General features: G+C 44.4%; 12 protein-coding genes across 13 annotated transcripts; 4 read left to right on the top strand and 8 right to left on the bottom strand.

Annotated features, from left to right (window-relative positions):
• Positions 1 to 301: 301 nt before the first annotated feature.
• On the bottom strand, positions 302 to 635 carry LOC122618062 (the record flags this gene model as incomplete). The annotated part of the gene is made up of 2 exons (XM_043794195.1): positions 302 to 556; positions 615 to 635. Coding segments are annotated over 2 exons (276 nt in total), but the record flags the coding sequence as incomplete, so codon positions are not given.
• A 1169-nt stretch (positions 636 to 1804) lies between these two features.
• On the top strand, positions 1805 to 2394 carry LOC122617996 (keratin-associated protein 19-2). Its single transcript, XM_043794102.1, has 2 exons — positions 1805 to 1896; positions 1984 to 2394. The coding sequence occupies exons 1-2, from the start codon at positions 1888 to 1890 to the stop codon at positions 2392 to 2394; spliced, it is 420 nt and encodes a 139-aa protein (XP_043650037.1). The 5' UTR covers positions 1805 to 1887.
• Positions 2395 to 2966: 572 nt separating this feature from the next.
• Positions 2967 to 3450, bottom strand: LOC122617920 (cuticle protein 10.6). The gene is made up of 2 exons (XM_043793979.1): positions 3439 to 3450; positions 2967 to 3377 (listed from the first exon to the last, which is right to left on the bottom strand). Exons 1-2 carry the CDS (start codon positions 3448 to 3450, stop codon positions 2967 to 2969), a joined length of 423 nt encoding a protein of 140 aa, XP_043649914.1.
• A 3926-nt stretch (positions 3451 to 7376) lies between these two features.
• On the bottom strand, positions 7377 to 7985 carry LOC122617921. 2 transcript variants are annotated; one of them, XM_043793980.1, is made up of 2 exons: positions 7954 to 7985; positions 7377 to 7751 (listed from the first exon to the last, which is right to left on the bottom strand). In XM_043793980.1, the coding sequence occupies exons 1-2, from the start codon at positions 7963 to 7965 to the stop codon at positions 7482 to 7484; spliced, it is 282 nt and encodes a 93-aa protein (XP_043649915.1). In that variant the 5' UTR covers positions 7966 to 7985; the 3' UTR covers positions 7377 to 7481. The 2 variants fall into 2 exon arrangements, with proteins under 2 accessions (XP_043649915.1, XP_043649916.1); XM_043793981.1 differs by having other exon boundaries at positions 7854 to 7961.
• Positions 7986 to 9042: 1057 nt separating this feature from the next.
• Positions 9043 to 9660, bottom strand: LOC122617626 (vitelline membrane protein Vm26Ab). The gene is made up of 2 exons (XM_043793552.1): positions 9605 to 9660; positions 9043 to 9532 (listed from the first exon to the last, which is right to left on the bottom strand). Exons 1-2 carry the CDS (start codon positions 9614 to 9616, stop codon positions 9305 to 9307), a joined length of 240 nt encoding a protein of 79 aa, XP_043649487.1. The 5' UTR covers positions 9617 to 9660; the 3' UTR covers positions 9043 to 9304.
• A 427-nt stretch (positions 9661 to 10087) lies between these two features.
• On the top strand, positions 10088 to 10448 carry LOC122617981 (extensin-3). The gene is made up of 2 exons (XM_043794077.1): positions 10088 to 10102; positions 10185 to 10448. Exons 1-2 carry the CDS (start codon positions 10088 to 10090, stop codon positions 10446 to 10448), a joined length of 279 nt encoding a protein of 92 aa, XP_043650012.1.
• Positions 10449 to 11162: 714 nt separating this feature from the next.
• LOC122616943 (pupal cuticle protein C1B) lies at positions 11163 to 11474 on the bottom strand. Its single transcript, XM_043792533.1, has one exon. The coding sequence runs from the start codon at positions 11472 to 11474 to the stop codon at positions 11163 to 11165; it is 312 nt and encodes a 103-aa protein (XP_043648468.1).
• A 1408-nt stretch (positions 11475 to 12882) lies between these two features.
• On the top strand, positions 12883 to 15105 carry LOC122616942 (toll-like receptor 3). The gene has a single exon (XM_043792532.1). It carries the CDS (start codon positions 12892 to 12894, stop codon positions 14614 to 14616), a length of 1725 nt encoding a protein of 574 aa, XP_043648467.1. The 5' UTR covers positions 12883 to 12891; the 3' UTR covers positions 14617 to 15105.
• A 171-nt stretch (positions 15106 to 15276) lies between these two features.
• Positions 15277 to 15582, bottom strand: LOC122616944. The gene has a single exon (XM_043792534.1). It carries the CDS (start codon positions 15568 to 15570, stop codon positions 15277 to 15279), a length of 294 nt encoding a protein of 97 aa, XP_043648469.1. The 5' UTR covers positions 15571 to 15582.
• A 362-nt stretch (positions 15583 to 15944) lies between these two features.
• LOC122617905 lies at positions 15945 to 16211 on the top strand. Its single transcript, XM_043793950.1, has one exon. It carries the CDS (start codon positions 15945 to 15947, stop codon positions 16209 to 16211), a length of 267 nt encoding a protein of 88 aa, XP_043649885.1.
• An 878-nt stretch (positions 16212 to 17089) lies between these two features.
• Positions 17090 to 17647, bottom strand: LOC122616796. The gene is made up of 2 exons (XM_043792358.1): positions 17640 to 17647; positions 17090 to 17576 (listed from the first exon to the last, which is right to left on the bottom strand). The coding sequence occupies exons 1-2, from the start codon at positions 17645 to 17647 to the stop codon at positions 17090 to 17092; spliced, it is 495 nt and encodes a 164-aa protein (XP_043648293.1).
• A 482-nt stretch (positions 17648 to 18129) lies between these two features.
• Positions 18130 to 18413, bottom strand: LOC122618115. The gene is made up of 2 exons (XM_043794257.1): positions 18402 to 18413; positions 18130 to 18333 (listed from the first exon to the last, which is right to left on the bottom strand). Exons 1-2 carry the CDS (start codon positions 18411 to 18413, stop codon positions 18130 to 18132), a joined length of 216 nt encoding a protein of 71 aa, XP_043650192.1.
• Positions 18414 to 18815: the final 402 nt, after the last annotated feature.

Below are 18815 nucleotides of genomic sequence, written 5' to 3'. Positions count from 1 at the left end.
GCGAATAAACCATTATCCAATAATCAAAATTACAAACTTGTTTCTATGAGGAAAATTACTAGGTGCTACCTTAGTAGTCTTTATAAAACCATATGGATGGTTTCTATAAAAATGTAAGTACAATGTTTTAAGGATTTTAAGGTATATATTATGGAAACCACGTAACTAATATATCCAGTCATTTTTGTTAAAATCGTAATGGGTGCTGCTACTATAATTCCAGTAACTACATAACCGTATTATTATTATTAACATTTATTTTTTTTATAAATTAAATTATTTGGTTGTAGGGAATACATCGTTAAAATCTTATATTTTTCACATGACCAATCCTCTGGAACAGCGGAACATGTTCGTAGGGCGTATGCGAAATGGGCACCGAGTCGTAGGTGACGTGGGCAATCTTGGTAAGAGGTGCAACGATGGTGTAGCCAGGATGGTGAGCCAACTCCTGGGGCGTGGAGGCAACGGGCAGAGGATGGTGGTAGATCACCGGGTGATGGTAGATAACCGTGGCGGCTAAGCCACCACTGAAGAGGGCGAGTAGCACGAAAAGCTAAACACAGATGAAAGATAGAGTTTCTTAGGGGGAACTAAGAATGTATCCTGTTTACCTTGAGCATTCTCTGGTGATATTGTGGTCAGAACTGCACTTGCACTAAACTGAATGCAGCCGAAGGCCAATCCATTTATAGGCTCGTCTTCATCGCTGGCTCTTCATTCCGCTTTTAAACAGTTAGGGGAAACCGGTTGACAGTCCCCTGAAATCACCGTCTGCATTTCCCTTGCCACCTGGAACCTGTTGCAACATCCATGTAGTGGGAGCACTACTTCCCTGGGCCTCTTGTCCCCTTCTCTTCGAAAACCTGTTTTCAAGTTCAAGTTTAAAGCGTCAACGCCGAAGATTATCAAAGAGTCAGTGACTCTTTTGTGCACTTAATTATGGCATATCGTTGGTTTTGTTGTCTTACATTTCTCGGCTTTTTGTTTTTTTTTTGGGCTGTGAGTTAGTTGGTCACACGTCTTCGCATTTGCCTTTGTTTACCCGTTTTGATGTCTCTTTTCAATTTTGCCCATTGCCCAATCTTGTGTTTTTCGAGCTATTTAAAGTGTCTTTGGAGGTGTTAAGAATTGATTAGTTCGACTTTATTCAGAGGCTGTTCGGGCTCTTTACGCTTAAGCTGTTATAAACATTGTTTTATGTTAAATACTAGCGCACTCCGTATAGAGAAGTTGGTTTTGTGGCCAGTCTGTCACATTTACACTACGGTTGAGATATACATATGAAATAGATTCCTGTAGATAAAAATGGAAAAGAGATTTGCTAATTTATTAAAATTAAATCTACAAATGAAGCACCTTTCTTTTTTCGAATTAGCAAAGCCTCATCGCTCTTACTTATTTAGTTCCCTAATCTCATGCCTGAATAAAACTCTAAAGACCATTGACCCGAAACTAAGATCACTGTTCTTAATCAGATCTTGTGATCCAACCGGAATCACATGAATGAAACGAAGGAAAAGGCCACCCACCAGACTTAAAACCCCCACAGGCCAAATAAAAAACTGGAACTGGAACCATTGTGGACTGGTAAATGCCAAACCCGATTGCAGATTATACAATGTTGCCCAAAAGGCAAAAAGCAGGTGTTGGATTTTCTTTTCATTTACAGCAACCACGGATGGTTTTGTGGCACGCCGCTAACTTGGGCAACTTGTCAGCGATTTAGATTTACTTTGTGGCACTGCTCATTAGATCACCGATGTCCATGTGGGGATGCAATCCACTGAACTGGGATTTGGTATAAAAGAGGCCTGCTGGGATCAACTGCAGCAACACAATTGGTTAAGCCTCCACAGAAGCAGCCTGATAATTACCTACAACAAGATGAAAGGAGTAAGTAGTACCAGGATATCTAAGGATAATACGAGAAATACTTTAGACGACTATAATGAATAACATTTGCCTTTCCTGTATATACAGCTGTTACTCATCACTATCGCCTGCTTGTCGACCACCATCCTGGCAGCTCCTGCTCCTGAACCCGCTCCAGAGCCAGCTCCTGCTCCTGCGCCTGCTCCCTCTCCATCGCCCAGCATTGGAATCGGAATTGGTCATAGCTACGGTGGATATGGCCTGGGATTGGGTCTAGGAATCGGGCACTACGGAGGACTCCTTGGCCACGGCTACGGCGGCCACTACGGAGGACTGGGTCTGGGATTGGGCTACCACGCTCCGATCATCTCCAAGACGATCATCGGCAAGAGCTACTTGGGCGGCTACGGCTATGGCCTGGGCCACGGATACCTCGGAGGCTACGGTCATGGACTGTACGGAGGACACGGTCTGGGTCTGGGATACGGACTGGGATATGGCTATGGCCATGGTTGGTAATGGTGCTCCCAAGTCAAGTAAAGTTCAATCAAGTGGAGCCGAGACGGGCGTGCAACATGTGAGAGTTTTCAATCAAGTCATATACTTCGCAGTACCCAAATCTTAATCAGTCAGTCACTCAGCAAGTCAATAAATCAATAAAGACAATGCAACAAATGTACAAAAAAAGAATAATGGTCAACTTTTTTTTTGATATTGGTATTTTTAAAAGGTTCTATAAGTCGAATTTGCTACAAAATTGTATAACAATTAAAACATCCAAAATACTTCCAACATCCGAACATCCAAATACTTAAATAATCTATAAATTATCAGCAAGTTTTTTCATATTTCCTTAAACTCTCGAACAAATAAAACTCATAGGATACATATATTTTTTAAATTCAAACGAAATATATTTCAACATCAAACCCACTCTTCACAATCGGTTTTTGATAATTTGATTTCACTTCACAAAACCTTCACTAATTTCTCTCTCTCTCTTTTTTTCTGTGTATTTACACCTCCTTTCTGACCGATCCAAACAAAACGAAATACATGCGGAAAACGATGCTGTGTGGCATGGAGCTTCCTTACCATCCATGGGCGAGTCCATAGGCAGGAGCAGCCAAAGCTGTCTTGTAGCCCAGTCCCAAAGGAGCTCCCAGAGTTGGGTAGGCCGACTTATAGCCCAGTCCCAAGGGAGCGGCCAGAGGAGCGTGAGCCAGTCCCAAAGGAGCATGAGCCAGGCCAATGGGACCATGGCCGTAACCCAATCCGTAGGCGGAAATGGCCGGAGCCGCCAGAGGAGCGTGCGCCAAGGCCGGAGCGGCATAGCTAAGCCTGGGGGCCAGTCCGTAAGAAGCAATCGAGGGAGCAGCCAGGGCGTGTCCGTAGGAGATGGCCGGAGCAGCTGCAGCCAACGGCAAAGCCGGAGCAGCTAGTCCACCCAAATATCCAGGAGCGGCAACGGCGTTGGCCAAGCAGAAAGCGGCAAAAACGAACTAGTTGGTGGGAAAAATGAGATGCACATAAAGGACTTTAAAGAAGTTTAGCTCCACTTACGTATTTGAACATTTTGGTTTTGGTTGCAAGTTGAACTCGTGGCAAGAACACAAAGCTGAATAATGCTTCGGTCTAAGGCACAAATGCTTTTATAGCCCAAAGACCTGGCCAAAATGCAGCACGAGAACGGATCCAAAGTGGCGGCCCAGAGACTTTTACTTTTGTTCAACCGAGAGACATAGGCATAGCCCAAAACCGAGTCCAAGAGAGCCACATGCAAAGCTGGCCTGTCGGGTATCGAGATGGCGATAGAGGCCTGGGACCCACCGGAGCACCACCTTGCCCCGCCCAGCACCACCGAGCACCACCTTGCCCCGCCCCAATCAACGCGGATGTGGGCCTGGGCTGGGACTTACCCTTTCGGTGGGTTGTTGCAAGCAAATGAAATGGGAGATTGTTTTTATCCCATGAAGAAGAAGGATTTTAATGGGCACTCAGGGAGATCACTAAATGAAATATCACACTTATTTTCCATTGAATATGGAATAATTAGACCATTTTACTGTCCTTGAAGTTGGTAATAATTAGTACATATATTGGGAAACAAAGGCTTACATAATAAATCCACTTTATGAGTTATCATGATTTATTATTAGTTCTTCTCTTTAAAACTGTCTTATTTATATAAATGTCTATCAAATGATTATTCGATATTTTTTTTAATTTCTCCAGTAAAAGGGTATTCCCGCTTCGATCAACGCGTAGACAGTTTTTGTTTTGATTTTGAATAATTTCTGATAAATTTGTTTTTGGTCTATTTACCCTATGCCGACGCCGCGACAAGGTGTGCGTGAGAAAAACTTAAATTGCATTTTGTATGCTGCCTTTTTTGGGTTCTCGTATGCATTTATTTCCATGCAGGCAACTAGTTTCGCTCATTCCGCCGTTTAAATTCATTTAAATGCGTGAGGCTATTTTGCTGTAGAAATTTTCGCAGTACATGCTCGAGCATTCGGAGCCAAAGTCTTAATTACAACACAGACCCGCAATGAAAGGGGCGTGGCAGCTACACACCTGTGCGTAAAACCGAAGCAAAACCAGATCCAGATCCGCCTCGAGATCGTTGTATGTGGGGCAAATGCAGTGCGCGCCTAGAACAATAACCGATCGCAGACAGGGGCGTGGGCAAGGTCGATCTTCTCGCAGAGCGGGAGGGGGTCCTGGGCCACACTACGCCTCTGGCGGTGGTAACTTATGAACCAGTGCACCCATAACTCATGCGACTGCAGCAACAATGCCGAAGGAACTGCGGCTGCCACTTAATTGCCGGCGACCCACTCGAAGCATATTTTCCAGACAGCGCTTTACGCAAGCTCAAAGCACTTAACACTTATGAAAGGGGCGTGGCTAAAAGGGGGCCGAAGGGGATCAGATTGGGGACCCAGTCCAGCACTTGTTGAAATCCCCGCCCTGCAGGCGGTAGTCGAACCAAAAGTGCCTGCGTGCTCTTAACACCTTCTGCGCAAGTAAATAAAACTCAATGCGAAATTTTTTGTTTTTTGACAAAGTATCTAAAAACTAATTAGTAGATTTGCACGCAATCAGAAGAGAACATTCTATAAAAAATACAAAAGGATATATAATTTAAATTTAATAGAACCACTAATATGTATATGGCAAACCAAATGTGTTTGTACAATTCTGAACAAAGTTTAATTTTTGCACAAAAAGACGGGGTCAATAAACACCCAGCAGTATCGAAAGGGTTAAGGAAAGGCTTAGCTCAGTCCAGAAACAGCCTGCGGGCAAATGGAAAGGCACAAGCAGTTGACAATACAAGGTGGCCAAGATGGGGGAAAAGGGGAGCAGGGCAAGAGCCTGGTTCCCAATGCGTAACTCGAAGGGGATTTGCATACGCATACGCCGTGTGGGCGACTCCGATGGCGATTCCGATGGCGATGGCAGTCCAGTCCAGCCGAAGTTCTCCACCCGATGTGCACTTTTGGGTTGTAAATCAAAGTAGCCAAGCATTTCAATTAAGAGCCTCCTGAGATCCGGCTCAATGCGCAGTTGGTGCCGCGCTGCTATCTACACAGTGCGAAAAATCGCAGGCAATTAATTTTGTGGCACTTGTGCAACACAGCGATTAAATCAAAACGCAATTTATTGGGCAGCACAGCTGAAATGCGAGCGCCTTTAAATCGGGTTTTGCTTTTTATTGATGTATCCGCAAATTGATCGCAGCAAGTTCTAATCGACGCAGCCCGGCCATATCGTTCCACTGCTCTCGAATGACAGTGTACAACTGTCAATTAGACAAGATTGTTGTAATCGGCTGAGCAGTCGCCCAGCAGCGGGGGGTAATTATAGCATATGGGCCTAGAAGTCCCCTAGTTGGCCAACTTGATGTGCGTACTGCTAATTGGAGGTAGGATGGATATCATATTCGATTTGGGGAGCGTCTGGTATTAGCTAGATTACATGGAGATACGATGCAGCTACGTATTAACTTAAGAAAGGGTATTAAGAACTGAGCTCCATCAATAAAATATCTGGTGTATCTGAAAAATTAGAAAACGAATATTTTCAAATCCTCCGACAAACTACAATTTAGTATACGCCTTATAGTAACTTATCTCCAATTAATTATAAGACAGCATTAAAATCTGAACTTTCAAGGAAACAACTAACTAAAATACGGCACTTTAACAGTAAGCTAGACTGTTTAACAATACTAAACATTATTTCCAGCCTACTCACCCCATCTAAGCAACTCCTTCGTAGAGTACCCCCAACTGCAGCCTGGGAAACGGAACGTTTAAGTGCAATTTCTGGGGCTTCGGCAATTATAATTCGCCGCATGCCTCGCGAGGGGGCAGCTTATTAATGGGGCGTGACCATCGAGACAAAAGGCAGCGTTAAATTTTAATTTAATTTTCCGACTGCAGCCACAAACAAGTAAATTAGCTGCAAGAAGTGCAACTGCACGTGCAGAAGGAGGCGTTTTTCTGCTTTTCAGGGGGGCGTGATGAAGGCGTTGAAAACATCGAGGGGAACTTAGAATCAGCCACTCAAAGACTTGAATTAATTTGCAAAATGCAGTTTCTTAGTTAAATGTCGTTCTCTTGATTTGATTTTCAAATTTTTCGACGGTTGCACGCGGCGCATGATTAATGCCAGAGTTGGCGTAGTGGGCTCGATTGAGGCGTGGCTTTGTTCAACTTATCGATGGCGGGTGATTAGCAAAATGCAATTCAAGCGGCGCCTTTCAATGGAGTCCATGTTTTCCCAGGTTCGCAGTGGCGTTGGAAATGCAATGACCTCTAAGCTCACACACACGCAACTTGCAATCAAAGTGATAAACAATGCCGCGAGCTGGCCGTATAAACCGCAAAGGGTCAGGGGATAAGGGATAAAGGGGTGCGAACTGGGTAAACAAGCTCAAGGATTGCGTCCTGGAACGTGGCGAAGTGTCGATGAACCGGAATGGGTACACAAACAGGCCAGAGTTGGGTACACCCTTCGAGGGCACTCTGTCATATGGGAGCTGTCTAATGAAAATAGTCGCCTGATAACCTTAAATGAATACATTACAATGCATCGTCGCAAAATAATCTTTTAAAGTGGTCTTGTGACCTTTGGCATAGTTAGAAAATTGAGCACTCGAGTGTAATGCATGTTATTTAAATGAAGTTAAGCTTATAATTCTTTGCAATATCACAAGCCAAAACCATACCTATCATAATGTAATGTATCCATATGCATTCTGATATATTTATACACTAGGAAAATCCTATCCAGGTATCTATTGAAATAAGGCACGGTTTCTGCAGAACAACCGGCACTATCTGTTTCCTTTGAAGAAAAAGAACAAAATTCCCGTTGCCCACAGCAATATTAAAACCAAACGGAAGGAATAAAACTCGATTCGGTTCTTAGTCGGTCAGTGCGTGGGCCTGATGCATTGCGTTTTAATTTCTGTTTGCCTGCGAGCGCAAGTATCTCCATCTCTGTTTGTATCTGTATCTTTTGCAGCGGCAGTGACGATGTCTGCTGGACACGTGCGGCATCCTTGCAGGATCCCTTCGGCATCCGGGGACATCTCACTTCTTGAGGATGGTGGCCACAGGGGCGGCGGCATAAACGGCGGGCAGGGCGGCGCTGTGGGCCACACTGTGGGCACTGTAGCTGCTGGCATAGGGGGCGACGTAGGGGGCGTAGGCGGAGGTGTAGGCGGCGGTGTAGGCGAGGGGGGCGGCAGCTGGCAGGGAGCTGTAAGCCAGGGGGGTGGAGTATGCCAGGGGGGCGTTGTAGGCCAGCAGACCAGGACTGGCAGCAGCGGCGGCGAACAGGGCGCACAGGACAACGGCGAACTGCAGGAAGAAATTCCAGCAAACAGAACACATAAATACATATTGAAAGGAAGTTCTATAAATACAACAAATAGCTTGTAAAATCTAAAAGTTATTTTTTACAATCATTTTATTTGGAGTACACGTCTTTTCGTTTGACTTTTGTAATTGTTATTTTAGACTTGTTATATTTTTGGAACATTCTTAAATATTGGCCACTTACGAATTTCATCATTTTGATTGATTTGGTTGTGATTGCTTCGAAGCTAGACTTCTGATTGATGACTTGTGCTGGGTCTGAAGTGGTTTATATAGCCAAGTATCCGCTGCATCCTTGACAAAGCAAATTCCAAAAGCAAAATCCGGCAGGTTTAACGCATTTCTATCACGTACCAGGGCTAAAACAGGGCCAAACATTTGGTTGGTTTTTACTAGCTCAATTAAAGATTTGCAGATCCATGTTTGTCGATATGCCTTCAAATGGAAGGCATATGTACGCATTCCATGTGAATTTATTTTCAATATATGCTTTTTCCCGCCCAACTTGAGCGTTTCCGCAACTGGCGTCAGCAGCTGTCGATTGCGGATTGAATTATCATAATTTAGCACTCAGTGCGTTTTGTGGGCGATGGACGTGCGTGTCATTCCAACCGTCTTTAAGTTTCAATTGTCCGCCACTCGAACACGCCACTTTGCATTCTAATCAGAGATGCAAATAAAAATAGAAGCGGTTTATCCAGTTTCGAAGGACGTCATCGAGTTGAGCCCTTGGCTTAAGGTTGAGGACACCAGAAACAGAGCATCGCGAGTTCAACAAACTGGCGGTCTCGTTGACCCTTTTAATCCAACGTAAGCACAGACAACCCACCACGGAGAACAGAGTAACCTTTACATTTTCTATTTTATTGAAGCAATAATACGTATTTAGTCACAAAAGATTATGAAAACTTTTCCAGATTGTTTTGATATTCAAAAAAGCTGGATTTATGCAGTTTATCGATTAGGCGCTGTTAAAATAAAGGTATAGGTTCCTACAAGCCCGTGGAAATTAAGGAATTAGGAAGGCTAGAAAAACACATAATGTGTGGGAACTGTGCAGTGAAAATATGGTATCTCATATTTCATAAAAAATATTTGCCTTACAAATAACAAATATTTGCATTGGTGTAATGGTGTAACAAATTAATTGACCAGTTTTGTCAGCCTTTCAAGTGGTTCACTACAGAAGAGCACTGCCTAAAAGTATGTGATTATATAAGCAGTCTCACATAAAAGTTCACTAGGTGATGCAAGAAAAATGTAAGAAGTGGTGTACGTTTTACGCAAAATGCAGTATTTATTTCAACAAAAATATTTTCTTTGTGTAAGTGGTATGTCCTGTTCCCATGACTTAACTTTCAGCAGTCGGCACGGCAGAGGTGGGAAATTAGAGTCCGCCGAACTAATACCAGGGATGTGAGAAGAGAGCGCTGGAATGGTGTGGGTGGTTAGCAGGAACGTATCCTTGTTGCAATAGGTATATGTGTTCAGGTCCGGTTCAGTAGCCAAGATAAGATCACGATCTAGTCATGCAGTTAGCGGTAGTAGGCGGCGTAGGGGTAGGCGGAGTAGGCGGACGCGTACGGGTACGAGTAGGCGGAGTAGGCGGCGGCCACTGGAGCGGTGTAAGCGGCGGTGTAGGCAGCCGAGTAGGGAGATGCGGCCACATAGGGAGCGGAGTAGGCGCTGTAGGCCAGTGGGGAGGCGAGCACCGCCGGCTTGGCAGCCACACAGGCCACGATGGCGAACAGGCAGAGAGCGAACTGAAAGGATAGGAAAGGTCCTTATGAGTAATCCGTGGCGTGGAGGAAGTCCGGTTATCCTGCGATCCTTACGTATTTGAACATGTTGGCTGTTTTGGGTTGGTTGTGAACGGTTGGTTCTCAAGTACTAGACTGATATCTCCTAGACACCATCCACCCGGGTATATATAGCAGAATCGGTCGAGAAAATTCCAAGCCACATCGAAGCGAAGGTGATGCCTGGCCATTGGTATGCACAAGCCATTCTCAGATCGGTTCCAAGTCCATTTTAGAGCCAGCCAAGGAGAATCTTGAGCATTATGGCTTTGCACTTTTGGTTTCGTTTGGTATTTTTAAAAGCGTGACGAAAAGCGAAAAACAAATCGAATGTGAGTCCGTGTTTTGCATAGCAAATCGTCGCTGGATATTGATCCATCCATCGGCAAGTCTTGGAATGACCCACAAAAACTGCCGGGTTGGGTTCAGAAATTTATAAAGCTGGGTTCTGTCGCTTCGATCATGTTTATTTCGTTTTCAGAACGTTGAGCTATCAGATCTTATCAGCTCGGATAAGCTATGTACAGGAAATTAGTAAGTCTCAAGCGGTTCTCCGCGGAGAAGTCGATGCACTTGCTCAAAGATGATGAGGCCTCGCCATCGGTGGCCATTTCAGGTGGTACTCCTCCTTCTGATCTACCTGGCTGCCGCGGGTCAGATCCAGGATGCTGCCGAGGAGATCGAAGTGCCCCCTGCCCATCGGGCTGCTCCACCACCGCCTCGCCAGGAAGCTGGAGCTGCTGCTCCCCCACAACCACTGGGGCCACCACCACTTGTCGGCTCTGCACCGCCGCCGAGCTATCATTTGTTCTACCCAGCTGCGTGGCTGCCATTCGGACGCTACAGCACCTCCATTCCCGTTCACCTAGTGGCTGCCTAGGGAATCGTCCTCCCAGTGGCCATAAGCTGGTCAAGGGCCCCTCTTGTCCCTCCTGTTGAATCCTTTTCCCTGTTATGGTTGTTAGCTTACTCGTTATTGCACGCTTTGAATCGAAAATATATATTTTTAGACACGCACATGCATAATTACTTATTTGGTTGACGCAACTTTCAGCCGGCATTTTTTAAACGGCCAACACGTGATTCTCCTACGAGAGATGCCGCGTACCTACCTATGTATCTATACAGTTTGAGAAATCTATCACTTTTGCCATCTGCGATTTATCAATGGATAATGACGCAACTGAATTGGTATTTTGTCGGGTACATTTCCGCATTTTAAGAGGGCAAAACAGTCGGATCCAGAAAAAAAGATTTAGAAAAGGTGAAACTTCTAAATATGAACTGTAACAATTACAATTACAATTAATTACAATTTACCAATGTATTTAAATGATTTTCTTTTGAATTATCATAAAAAACTTTTGCTTTCGCCAAAGGATTGGAAAACAATAATTAATTTTAGAATACTCACAAAAGCAAATAAATGAAAAATAACTGAACAAAAATAAAAAAATGTTTTTTTGTCATTTATAAAAGGAACACCAATCCCCGTCCAAGAATAATACTTTAAAGCTTTCGTTTGATTTGTTTTATTGCCAGTCGGGTCTATTCATAGTCCATTTCAAATCCTTTTTGGTATTTGTTAATCCTTTTACAAAACAGGAGTGTACGCGGCGCTGTATGGGTAGGCGGCATAGGGATAAGCGGAGTAGGCGGCGGCAACTGGGGCGGCGACTGGAGCGGTATAGGCGGCGGCAACGGGAGCGGTATAGGCGGCGGCAACAACTGGAGCAGCAGCCACGCCGTTTAAGTTGCGGGCCACGTACTGCGAGCTGGTGGCGGTGACCACTCCGGCGGGAGCAGCGGCAACCACTGGAGCGGCGGCCAGGACGGAGGGCTTGGGCTCAGCCACGGAGGAGGCCACCAGGGCGCAGAGGACAACGAGGGCAGACTGTAAGAACATAGACAGTTAAATACACTCCAGGTATCGGGATCCAAATGGATGACCATCCACTTACCAGCTTGAACATGATGGTTTAGTTTAGTTTGATTTGAGCTAGCAAATTGGACTATGAGTTGAGTCGCTCGACATGCAACTTTTATAGCTCCCGAACACCGCGTAGATGCTTTTGAATTTCTGGGCACACACGATAATCGGGCGAATGATTCTATACCACCTGCATGGGAATGCAGAGCGGCCTTTCAGTAGCTCAATTGGCCGCTTGGCTACGTGCCCGCCGCCCGCGGAGGTCGATTCCAATCCCAATCCGAGTCTGAATTCGAGTCAAAGCCCATCCATTATTTCGGGCACGTCCGCATTGTGAGCCCATAAAAGTTGTCGCCGCGAAGGTGACCAGTAGCCCGATGTGATTGATGCCAGCAGACACGGCTAATTGCCGATGAGTAACCTCCTGCGCCAAGAGTTGGCCAGGAATCAATGAAATGGAAGTGCACGCTCCAATCCGATTGCGATGTTCGCATAGTTTCAGGGTTACGTTCGTCGGCTGCAACGGGCTTTATGCAATCCAAACCATGTCGTCCTCCCGATCCTTCGTTTCGGCCAAAATCCAATCCGCTTGGCTGATGCAACGCGGTCAATCTCACCCACGAGCCAAAAAACCCCAGTTACGTACGCACTCGCATCGCATCGTAAGGTCAATAAACTGCATGGAGAGATGCAGATGCAGTTTCGAGGGGGTCGCCTGATAACAGAGGCTCTAAAGTTAGCAGACAGTTTTTTATAAGAGTCAAGCTCAGCCTACCATCCATTCACAATCGAAAATGTGCCTATATGGGCTTATATCTCTGGTGCAAAATGAAACCAGACATGTCTCTACATCCTAAAGGGGAACTCTTTGTGAAGAGGACGAACTATGTATACCCTTTACTCTTTAGCTTTTACTCTTGAATGCCAGAAGCACAAGACTATCCTGGTTAGCCAAGATACATACACATGTGTAAACACTAGGTATTACCAAAATTGGTATGCACAACCTTGTTATTACTGCTATATATAAATATATATCGTGGGTTGAATTCCAAATGAGATGAATAAAACTTTTTATTTTTTACCCCAGATCAATTACAGATATTTTACGTCTTGTAACATGTATCTTTTATTAAAAGAACTTATTGAAATTGCCGTTAAAATGTAGTGCATAATAAAAGTATAAACAAAACAAAGTGCAGACCGACAATATGTTATCACTATTGCGCTGGACTACTGAAAGCTGGCAATCTTCGGAGGAGCCAGATAAAGTTTAATCAATGAATACAATACTATATGTAAATACAAATGGAGTGGAAGCTGGATGGCAGTCTGCGAAATTGCACTGATGCAGTTTACAATGTTAATTGACGGCGAGCGGTTCGTATCAAAGATGAATAAAACGCGAAGGATACTCGAAGTGATCCTTATCCTTATTCTTGTGATATCGGGTTGTGATGGCAATGGGGGAGACATCCCCCTGCGATGCGACGAGTACGATTCCATGGGATTTATGGACGTGAACGAGGCATTTTGCACGGTCACCGGATTCACGGTCACCCACAGTCAGAATGTCGTGATCAAGAACATACCACCCGGAAATATGGTCAAGTTCATGAAGTTCTACGAATCAACGCTGCTCTATATGCCCTTCCATCTGTTCGAAACATTCCCATACCTAAAGACCCTGGACGTCTCGAATACGAATATTTTGGAGCTTACGAGGAATGCATTTAGTGCTGCGAGTAATCTCACGTATCTGAATCTGGCCTACAACAATCTGACTTCTATCCAGACATCTGTGTTCATCGGTGCCAATGTCCTGATGCGTCTGGATCTGTCCTACAACGAGATATCCTCGCTGAGTGTGAATGCCTTCTGTGGCCTGCATACCATTAGCCAGATTTTTCTAACGGGCAATCTGTTGAAGGAGCTGCACAACGACATCTTCAAGGATAACGAGTACCTGGAGAAGGTGTCCTTAGAGGGAAATCTACTGACTAGCATTCAACCGGAAGTCTTTCGCAATATGCGGCGCATCAAGGAGGTTAATCTGTCCAATAATCGCCTGGTTTTTATCCATCCGGACACTTTTGCCGACGCGGCGAGCTTGGAGAATCTGGTCTTGTCCTACAATGAGTTGAAGAACTTTCAGCTGACAGAGAAGAACATTGTGCATCAGCTGCACTTGGATAATAATTATCTGACAAATTTGACCATTAATGCAACTCGATTCGTTCGCGCCAGTCACAACCAAATTTCTGAGCTCTTTCTGCACCAGAGTTTGCACATCGAAACATTGGACTTAAGCGCCAACAAGTTGACTAGCATATCAAATATCACAAATATCACACACATGCTCTATTTGGATGTATCGGGAAATCCCATAGGTCCCCTTAATGTCAGCACCTTTTCGCAACTTAAGAGACTGAGGGGCTTAAATTTGCGAGGAACCGGAATTAGAGAGCTTAAGTTTGGAATGTTTTCGAAGCAGAAGTACTTGGAGGAACTGGATCTTTCCTTTAACAACCTGACCAGTCTCAATTTGGATATGTTTGTGCCCTATCTGACTAATCTGAGAAAGTTCCTCATCGACGGCAATGGACTGACTGAGCTGCAGGGAAATCACACGTTTTCCAAAGCTTTTCCTCAGCTTCAGAAATTGGGAGTATCTCGGAACCGCTTCAACTGCTCCTATCTGCATCACCTGCTCATCCCACCGTCGCTCGCCGAGTCCGTAGTGCTCAATATTGAACCGGAAACCAATCTGGAGGAGACCCCACACATCCGAGACGTATCCTGCATCAGTCAATCCCAAGAGGCCGTTAATGCCTCCTTCACCGCCGAGGAATCCCGGCTAGAGTCGCAGATCCACATGTTATCGAAGCAGTTGGACATTGTAGGATCGCATTCGAAGAATCTGGAACTCCACCTGGCCTTCATGCAGGTCTTCGCCTACGTGATGGGCGGCCTGGTTCTGGTGGGCGTGGTGTCGCTGATAGTCCTCCGATATCTGAAAAATCATCGATCCGGTCGATATGATCGCAGCAGCATTGTCTTCCGCTCCAATGCCACAATGGAAGCTAATCTCACCATGGGCAGTGAAGATCTTCAGTAGTCTCAGCTAAAGTACACGTTTTTATTTTATGACAAAGTGGAAATAAAATTGCAAAATAACATTAAATTCGGAAAGGTTGTAAAAAGATTTCATATCGCAAAAATATCTCCAAAAATAAATAAATAACGTCCTTATGTCAAAAATCTCTCATTAAAACTAGTGAAATAAAACATGTTATATTCTGTTTTGGTTTTCAAAGATCTTTGCACAAAGACAAATGCGGAAAAGAAATTGATAAGGTGTCAGTAAAGGAAGACGAGAATCACTTGGAGGCTTATCTGAAGCGACCTTGCACACATAGATCCCACTTCCTGTATGGCACTGAGTTCTGATAACTGAGAGCTGGAAGACCTTGAAGTAAAAGCGTAGGAAAATAATAGTAATAAAAGCGTTTTTCTGCAAATATGTAAATGTTTACAAATGTAACATATGTGTCCTGATAAGCCCGCTTTTCCAAATTATTTTGTTGCAACCATAATTCACGTTCTCAAATAGGTAAGCAAATGTAAGTCTATATATGTTTAGCAAAACTAAAGATTGCTAAATAAATGTTTCTGCATAATAATAAAAGAATTGCGTTTCGCTTTTTATATTTTTATTATTTTGTTTATTTCGGTTTGAGTTGTACCATCGATTTCGCAAAGTCCTGGATCATCCATCCTACTTCTTCAGCAGCAGAGGAGCGGTGTAGGGAGCAGCAACGTAAGGAGATGCCACGTAGGGAGACGCCACATAGGGAGACGCCACGTAGGGAGAAGCCACGTAGGGAGAAGCCACATAGGGAGATGCGACGTAGGGAGCCGCGAAGTTTCCGTGGTATTCCCGGCTGTAAACCGCAGCCGCCGGAGCAGCAGCCACCAAAGGAGCGGAGTAGGCCAGAGGAGCCACGAGTCCGGGCTTGGCGGCCACACAGGCAATCAGGGCGAAGAGGGCGACGGCGAAGAACTTGAACATCTTGTTGGATTTGGTTGTTTGGATTTGCGGGCAAACGAAACTGATGACAACTGCTGGATGAACACGGCGTTTTATACCCAAATGACCACCCACAATTAGCCTTGGCACTTAAGCTCAGCTCTTGGATTTCTTGGCCCACCAATTTAATTAGCCAAAGTACGCGCAATCGTACCTAAATCCGTTCGCAGAAGCCAACTGCGAATGGTACGTGACTGGCCTGAGCAACATAATTGTGTTTTCGGCCGGAGACCTTGCAAGGTCGCTAGGCATTCGGTTGTGGGGCTATAAAAGCCACAAGTCTGGACTGTTTTAGACATCAGTTGCATTTGTTCAATCCGACAAGTAAAACCAAACAAAAAACCAAACCTCCCAAGATGTTCAAGTTCGTCGCCGCCGTCATCTTCGCTCTGTTTGCCTGCGTGGCCGCCAAGCCCGGAATCGTGGCTCCTCTGGCCTACTCTTCCCCCTACGTGGCCTCCCCCTACGTCGCCTCCCCCTACGTGGCGTCTCCATATGTGGCATCTCCCTACGTGGCTGCCCCCTACACCGCCGCCTACACTGCTCCCTACACCGCTGCCTACACCGCCTCCTACGCTGCTCCCTATGCCGCCTACACCTCTCCTCTTCTCCTGAAGAAGTAGATTGCAGGAAGAAAGATCAATCTGGAAGGATAACACACGGACACTAGCAATGAAACTGAAATAAACTCTCAAACAACCGAACACATTTCTTTTACTTTTCAAATGGGGTAATACTGGGATCGGAAGAGGAACATTGAGGTTCCATTGATATATACTTTAATATAGATAGATATATAGGCTACTTTAGATGGACATATAGTTTACTATATATATCAATGGCATCTAACATAAATGTGTAATAATATTTCCGGGAATGTGTACAAATTGGTAAACTATTTCAAAGAATTTGTTTATTTTATTTATTCTAAATGTAGCGTTTTCTTCAAAGAAGAGTACATATGTATATTGCTACATGAAACTAGAATTTGAAGTAAACTAAATAGAGAAATTAAAAATGTTAATAAAATCTAAGAACTATAATTCTTTATATAACATGAAATGAAAACAACTGATACTCGTCTCTAATAAAGGGCAAACCTACAGCTTCTAGGAACAATCTCATAATCAGTGATGCGAAGATGAATGAACCACTTACATCTAAATTCCAGGTGGACAAAGGAGCCGAGTGTCATGAACAGGGCCAAACTATTAATAATTGCAGATAATTATCCTTGGAATACACACATGTTGAACGGCGTGCAGCCATTTCATTTCGGGTAGAATACTCTACGCTTAGACAATGCAACGTGCGGCGTTTAAAATTAGACACCGTGGCGTATACGTAATATGCGGCAAATCAAAAACAGATCCAAACCAACTCGAACAATGAGCTTGCATTTATTGTGTGTTATGTAAAATTCGGTTTAATTCAAATTATAATGCCATGGCCAGCCCAGAAGTATGTTACCATCTGGCTATTGATTCAGTGAAGCGGTGTGTTAACCCTTAGTCCATCCATTGTGGTTAACCAGACTCCGACTCTTGCTGAAACTGATGCTATTGAACACTCCCAGGTTGGCTGACCAGCCCAGGGTGAATGAAATGTTACCGAAGGGGTCAAGAACCACCTTGTTTTTCACGGGCTTCTGGTGTTTCTGATGGTTCTTTTTGGCATTGCTCTGCAGTTGGTTGAATGCACTGTACAGGGAAGTCGGTGGGTTCTGCATGAATTCTTGGACGCCGATAACAAATTTGTTTACTTCTCGAAAGAAATCATTGGGCTGGAGTAGCTTGGCGGGGTCTTCAATGAACTGAATCCCTTCAATTTCTGGTTCCTGGTAAAAAGTATCCTCTGCTGTGTCAAAGCTGCGGGCTACTTGAGTTGGCATGACGAAATATATTGGTTGACACCATACCGTGTTCAATAAAACGAACCAAATCGAGATAAACTGTCGAAGAAATCGTAGTTTCAGTATGGATATGTAGCTGATACAAATTTAAGTATCTGAACTATACTAAATTATTTTTAAATTTATATATTTGTCTTACAACTCCATTTTTAAGTATTTTTTTAGAAAGATATTTGGCTAAAACTGGCAAATGTTCGACTAGTACGCAACTTGGCTTTTTAATAATATATTTAATTTTCTTTATATTCTAATAGTTTTTGCCAATAAACCATATTTTGTATTTTATAAAAAATGTTAAGTTCATGCCAGATATAGCTTTAAGTTTTATTAACACTAGAACCCCTACTTTCTGTAAGTGTACCTACAACAAACATGTCCCTTCCGAATCTGAACGATAACTAAGCCAAAGTAAGACAACAACGGCGGCTTAAATACCCCATAGGATGGAGCGTACCCCTCCTCCACAAAAAAGATGTTGTGACACATAAATTTCAGACCAATTTCAGAACTTTATTAGAGGCATGTCCGTCAAAGAGATGGCTCAACTCCGGGGAACTCGAGTTGAGCTTCGGGCGACAGGTGCTCTGGCGGCCGAGTCTTGAGGACGCCTATTTGTGAGATGGCTCCTCCTAGATCCAGCCATATCCAAGTCCACGGCCATGGCCGTATCCCCCGTAGCTGATGGGATGCACAACGCTGTGCGAGGTGGTCCAAATGGGCTGGACCACGCGCACCGAGGGCAGACTGTGGTAGGAGCTGGTCAGGATGGGCGAGGAGTGCAGGTAACCTGGAGCGGCACAGCTCAAAGCCAGACAGAAGGTGAGGAATACGAACTGGAGGCGGAATGAGTTGCTCACTTAATTAACTTCTTTTATACGGCGAGAGGCCAGGATATCCTTACCAGCTTGAACATTTTGAAGCGGTTTTGATTGCTGAAGAACTTCTGGAACGCAAAACTCAAAGTGGAACTCGTTGAGAAGCTGCCAAAAGATGGTTTGATGGCTGGTTGAGTGCGATGCCGGTTTTTATAACTCAGCTCAAAAGCCAAGAAGCCCCAGCAATCGCTCGACCTTGGTCCGATATACAAAACCCCACGAGTCTCTTTGAAATCTTAGCGGACGCGGAGTGCTCAGATTTCCCAGTCCGCGAGCTTAGGTGAGTGACTGGCTGCAGTGGCCCACCCACCAAAAATTGCATCACTAATGCGAAGCTGATACTATGATATACGCACCGCAGAAGCTCAAAATAATGTGCGGAAACTGCGCAATTTTTGGGCAAATAACAAATCAACAACCCACATAAAAATGAAAATATT

This window comes from Drosophila teissieri, chromosome 3L (genome assembly GCF_016746235.2).
Source record: "Drosophila teissieri strain GT53w chromosome 3L, Prin_Dtei_1.1, whole genome shotgun sequence".
Classification (NCBI taxonomy): Eukaryota; Metazoa; Arthropoda; class Insecta; order Diptera; family Drosophilidae; genus Drosophila; species Drosophila teissieri.
This window is presented reverse-complemented; position numbering and strand designations above follow the sequence as displayed.

Excerpts from the sequence above, each read along its gene's own strand:
- LOC122616943 (XM_043792533.1), bottom strand. The coding sequence starts at position 11,474 with ATGTTCTTACAGTCTGCCCTCGTTGTCCTCTGCGCCCTGGTGGCCTCC.
- LOC122616942 (XM_043792532.1), top strand. The coding sequence starts at position 12,892 with ATGAATAAAACGCGAAGGATACTCGAAGTGATCCTTATCCTTATTCTT.
- LOC122616944 (XM_043792534.1), bottom strand. The coding sequence starts at position 15,570 with ATGTTCAAGTTCTTCGCCGTCGCCCTCTTCGCCCTGATTGCCTGTGTG.
- LOC122617905 (XM_043793950.1), top strand. The coding sequence starts at position 15,945 with ATGTTCAAGTTCGTCGCCGCCGTCATCTTCGCTCTGTTTGCCTGCGTG.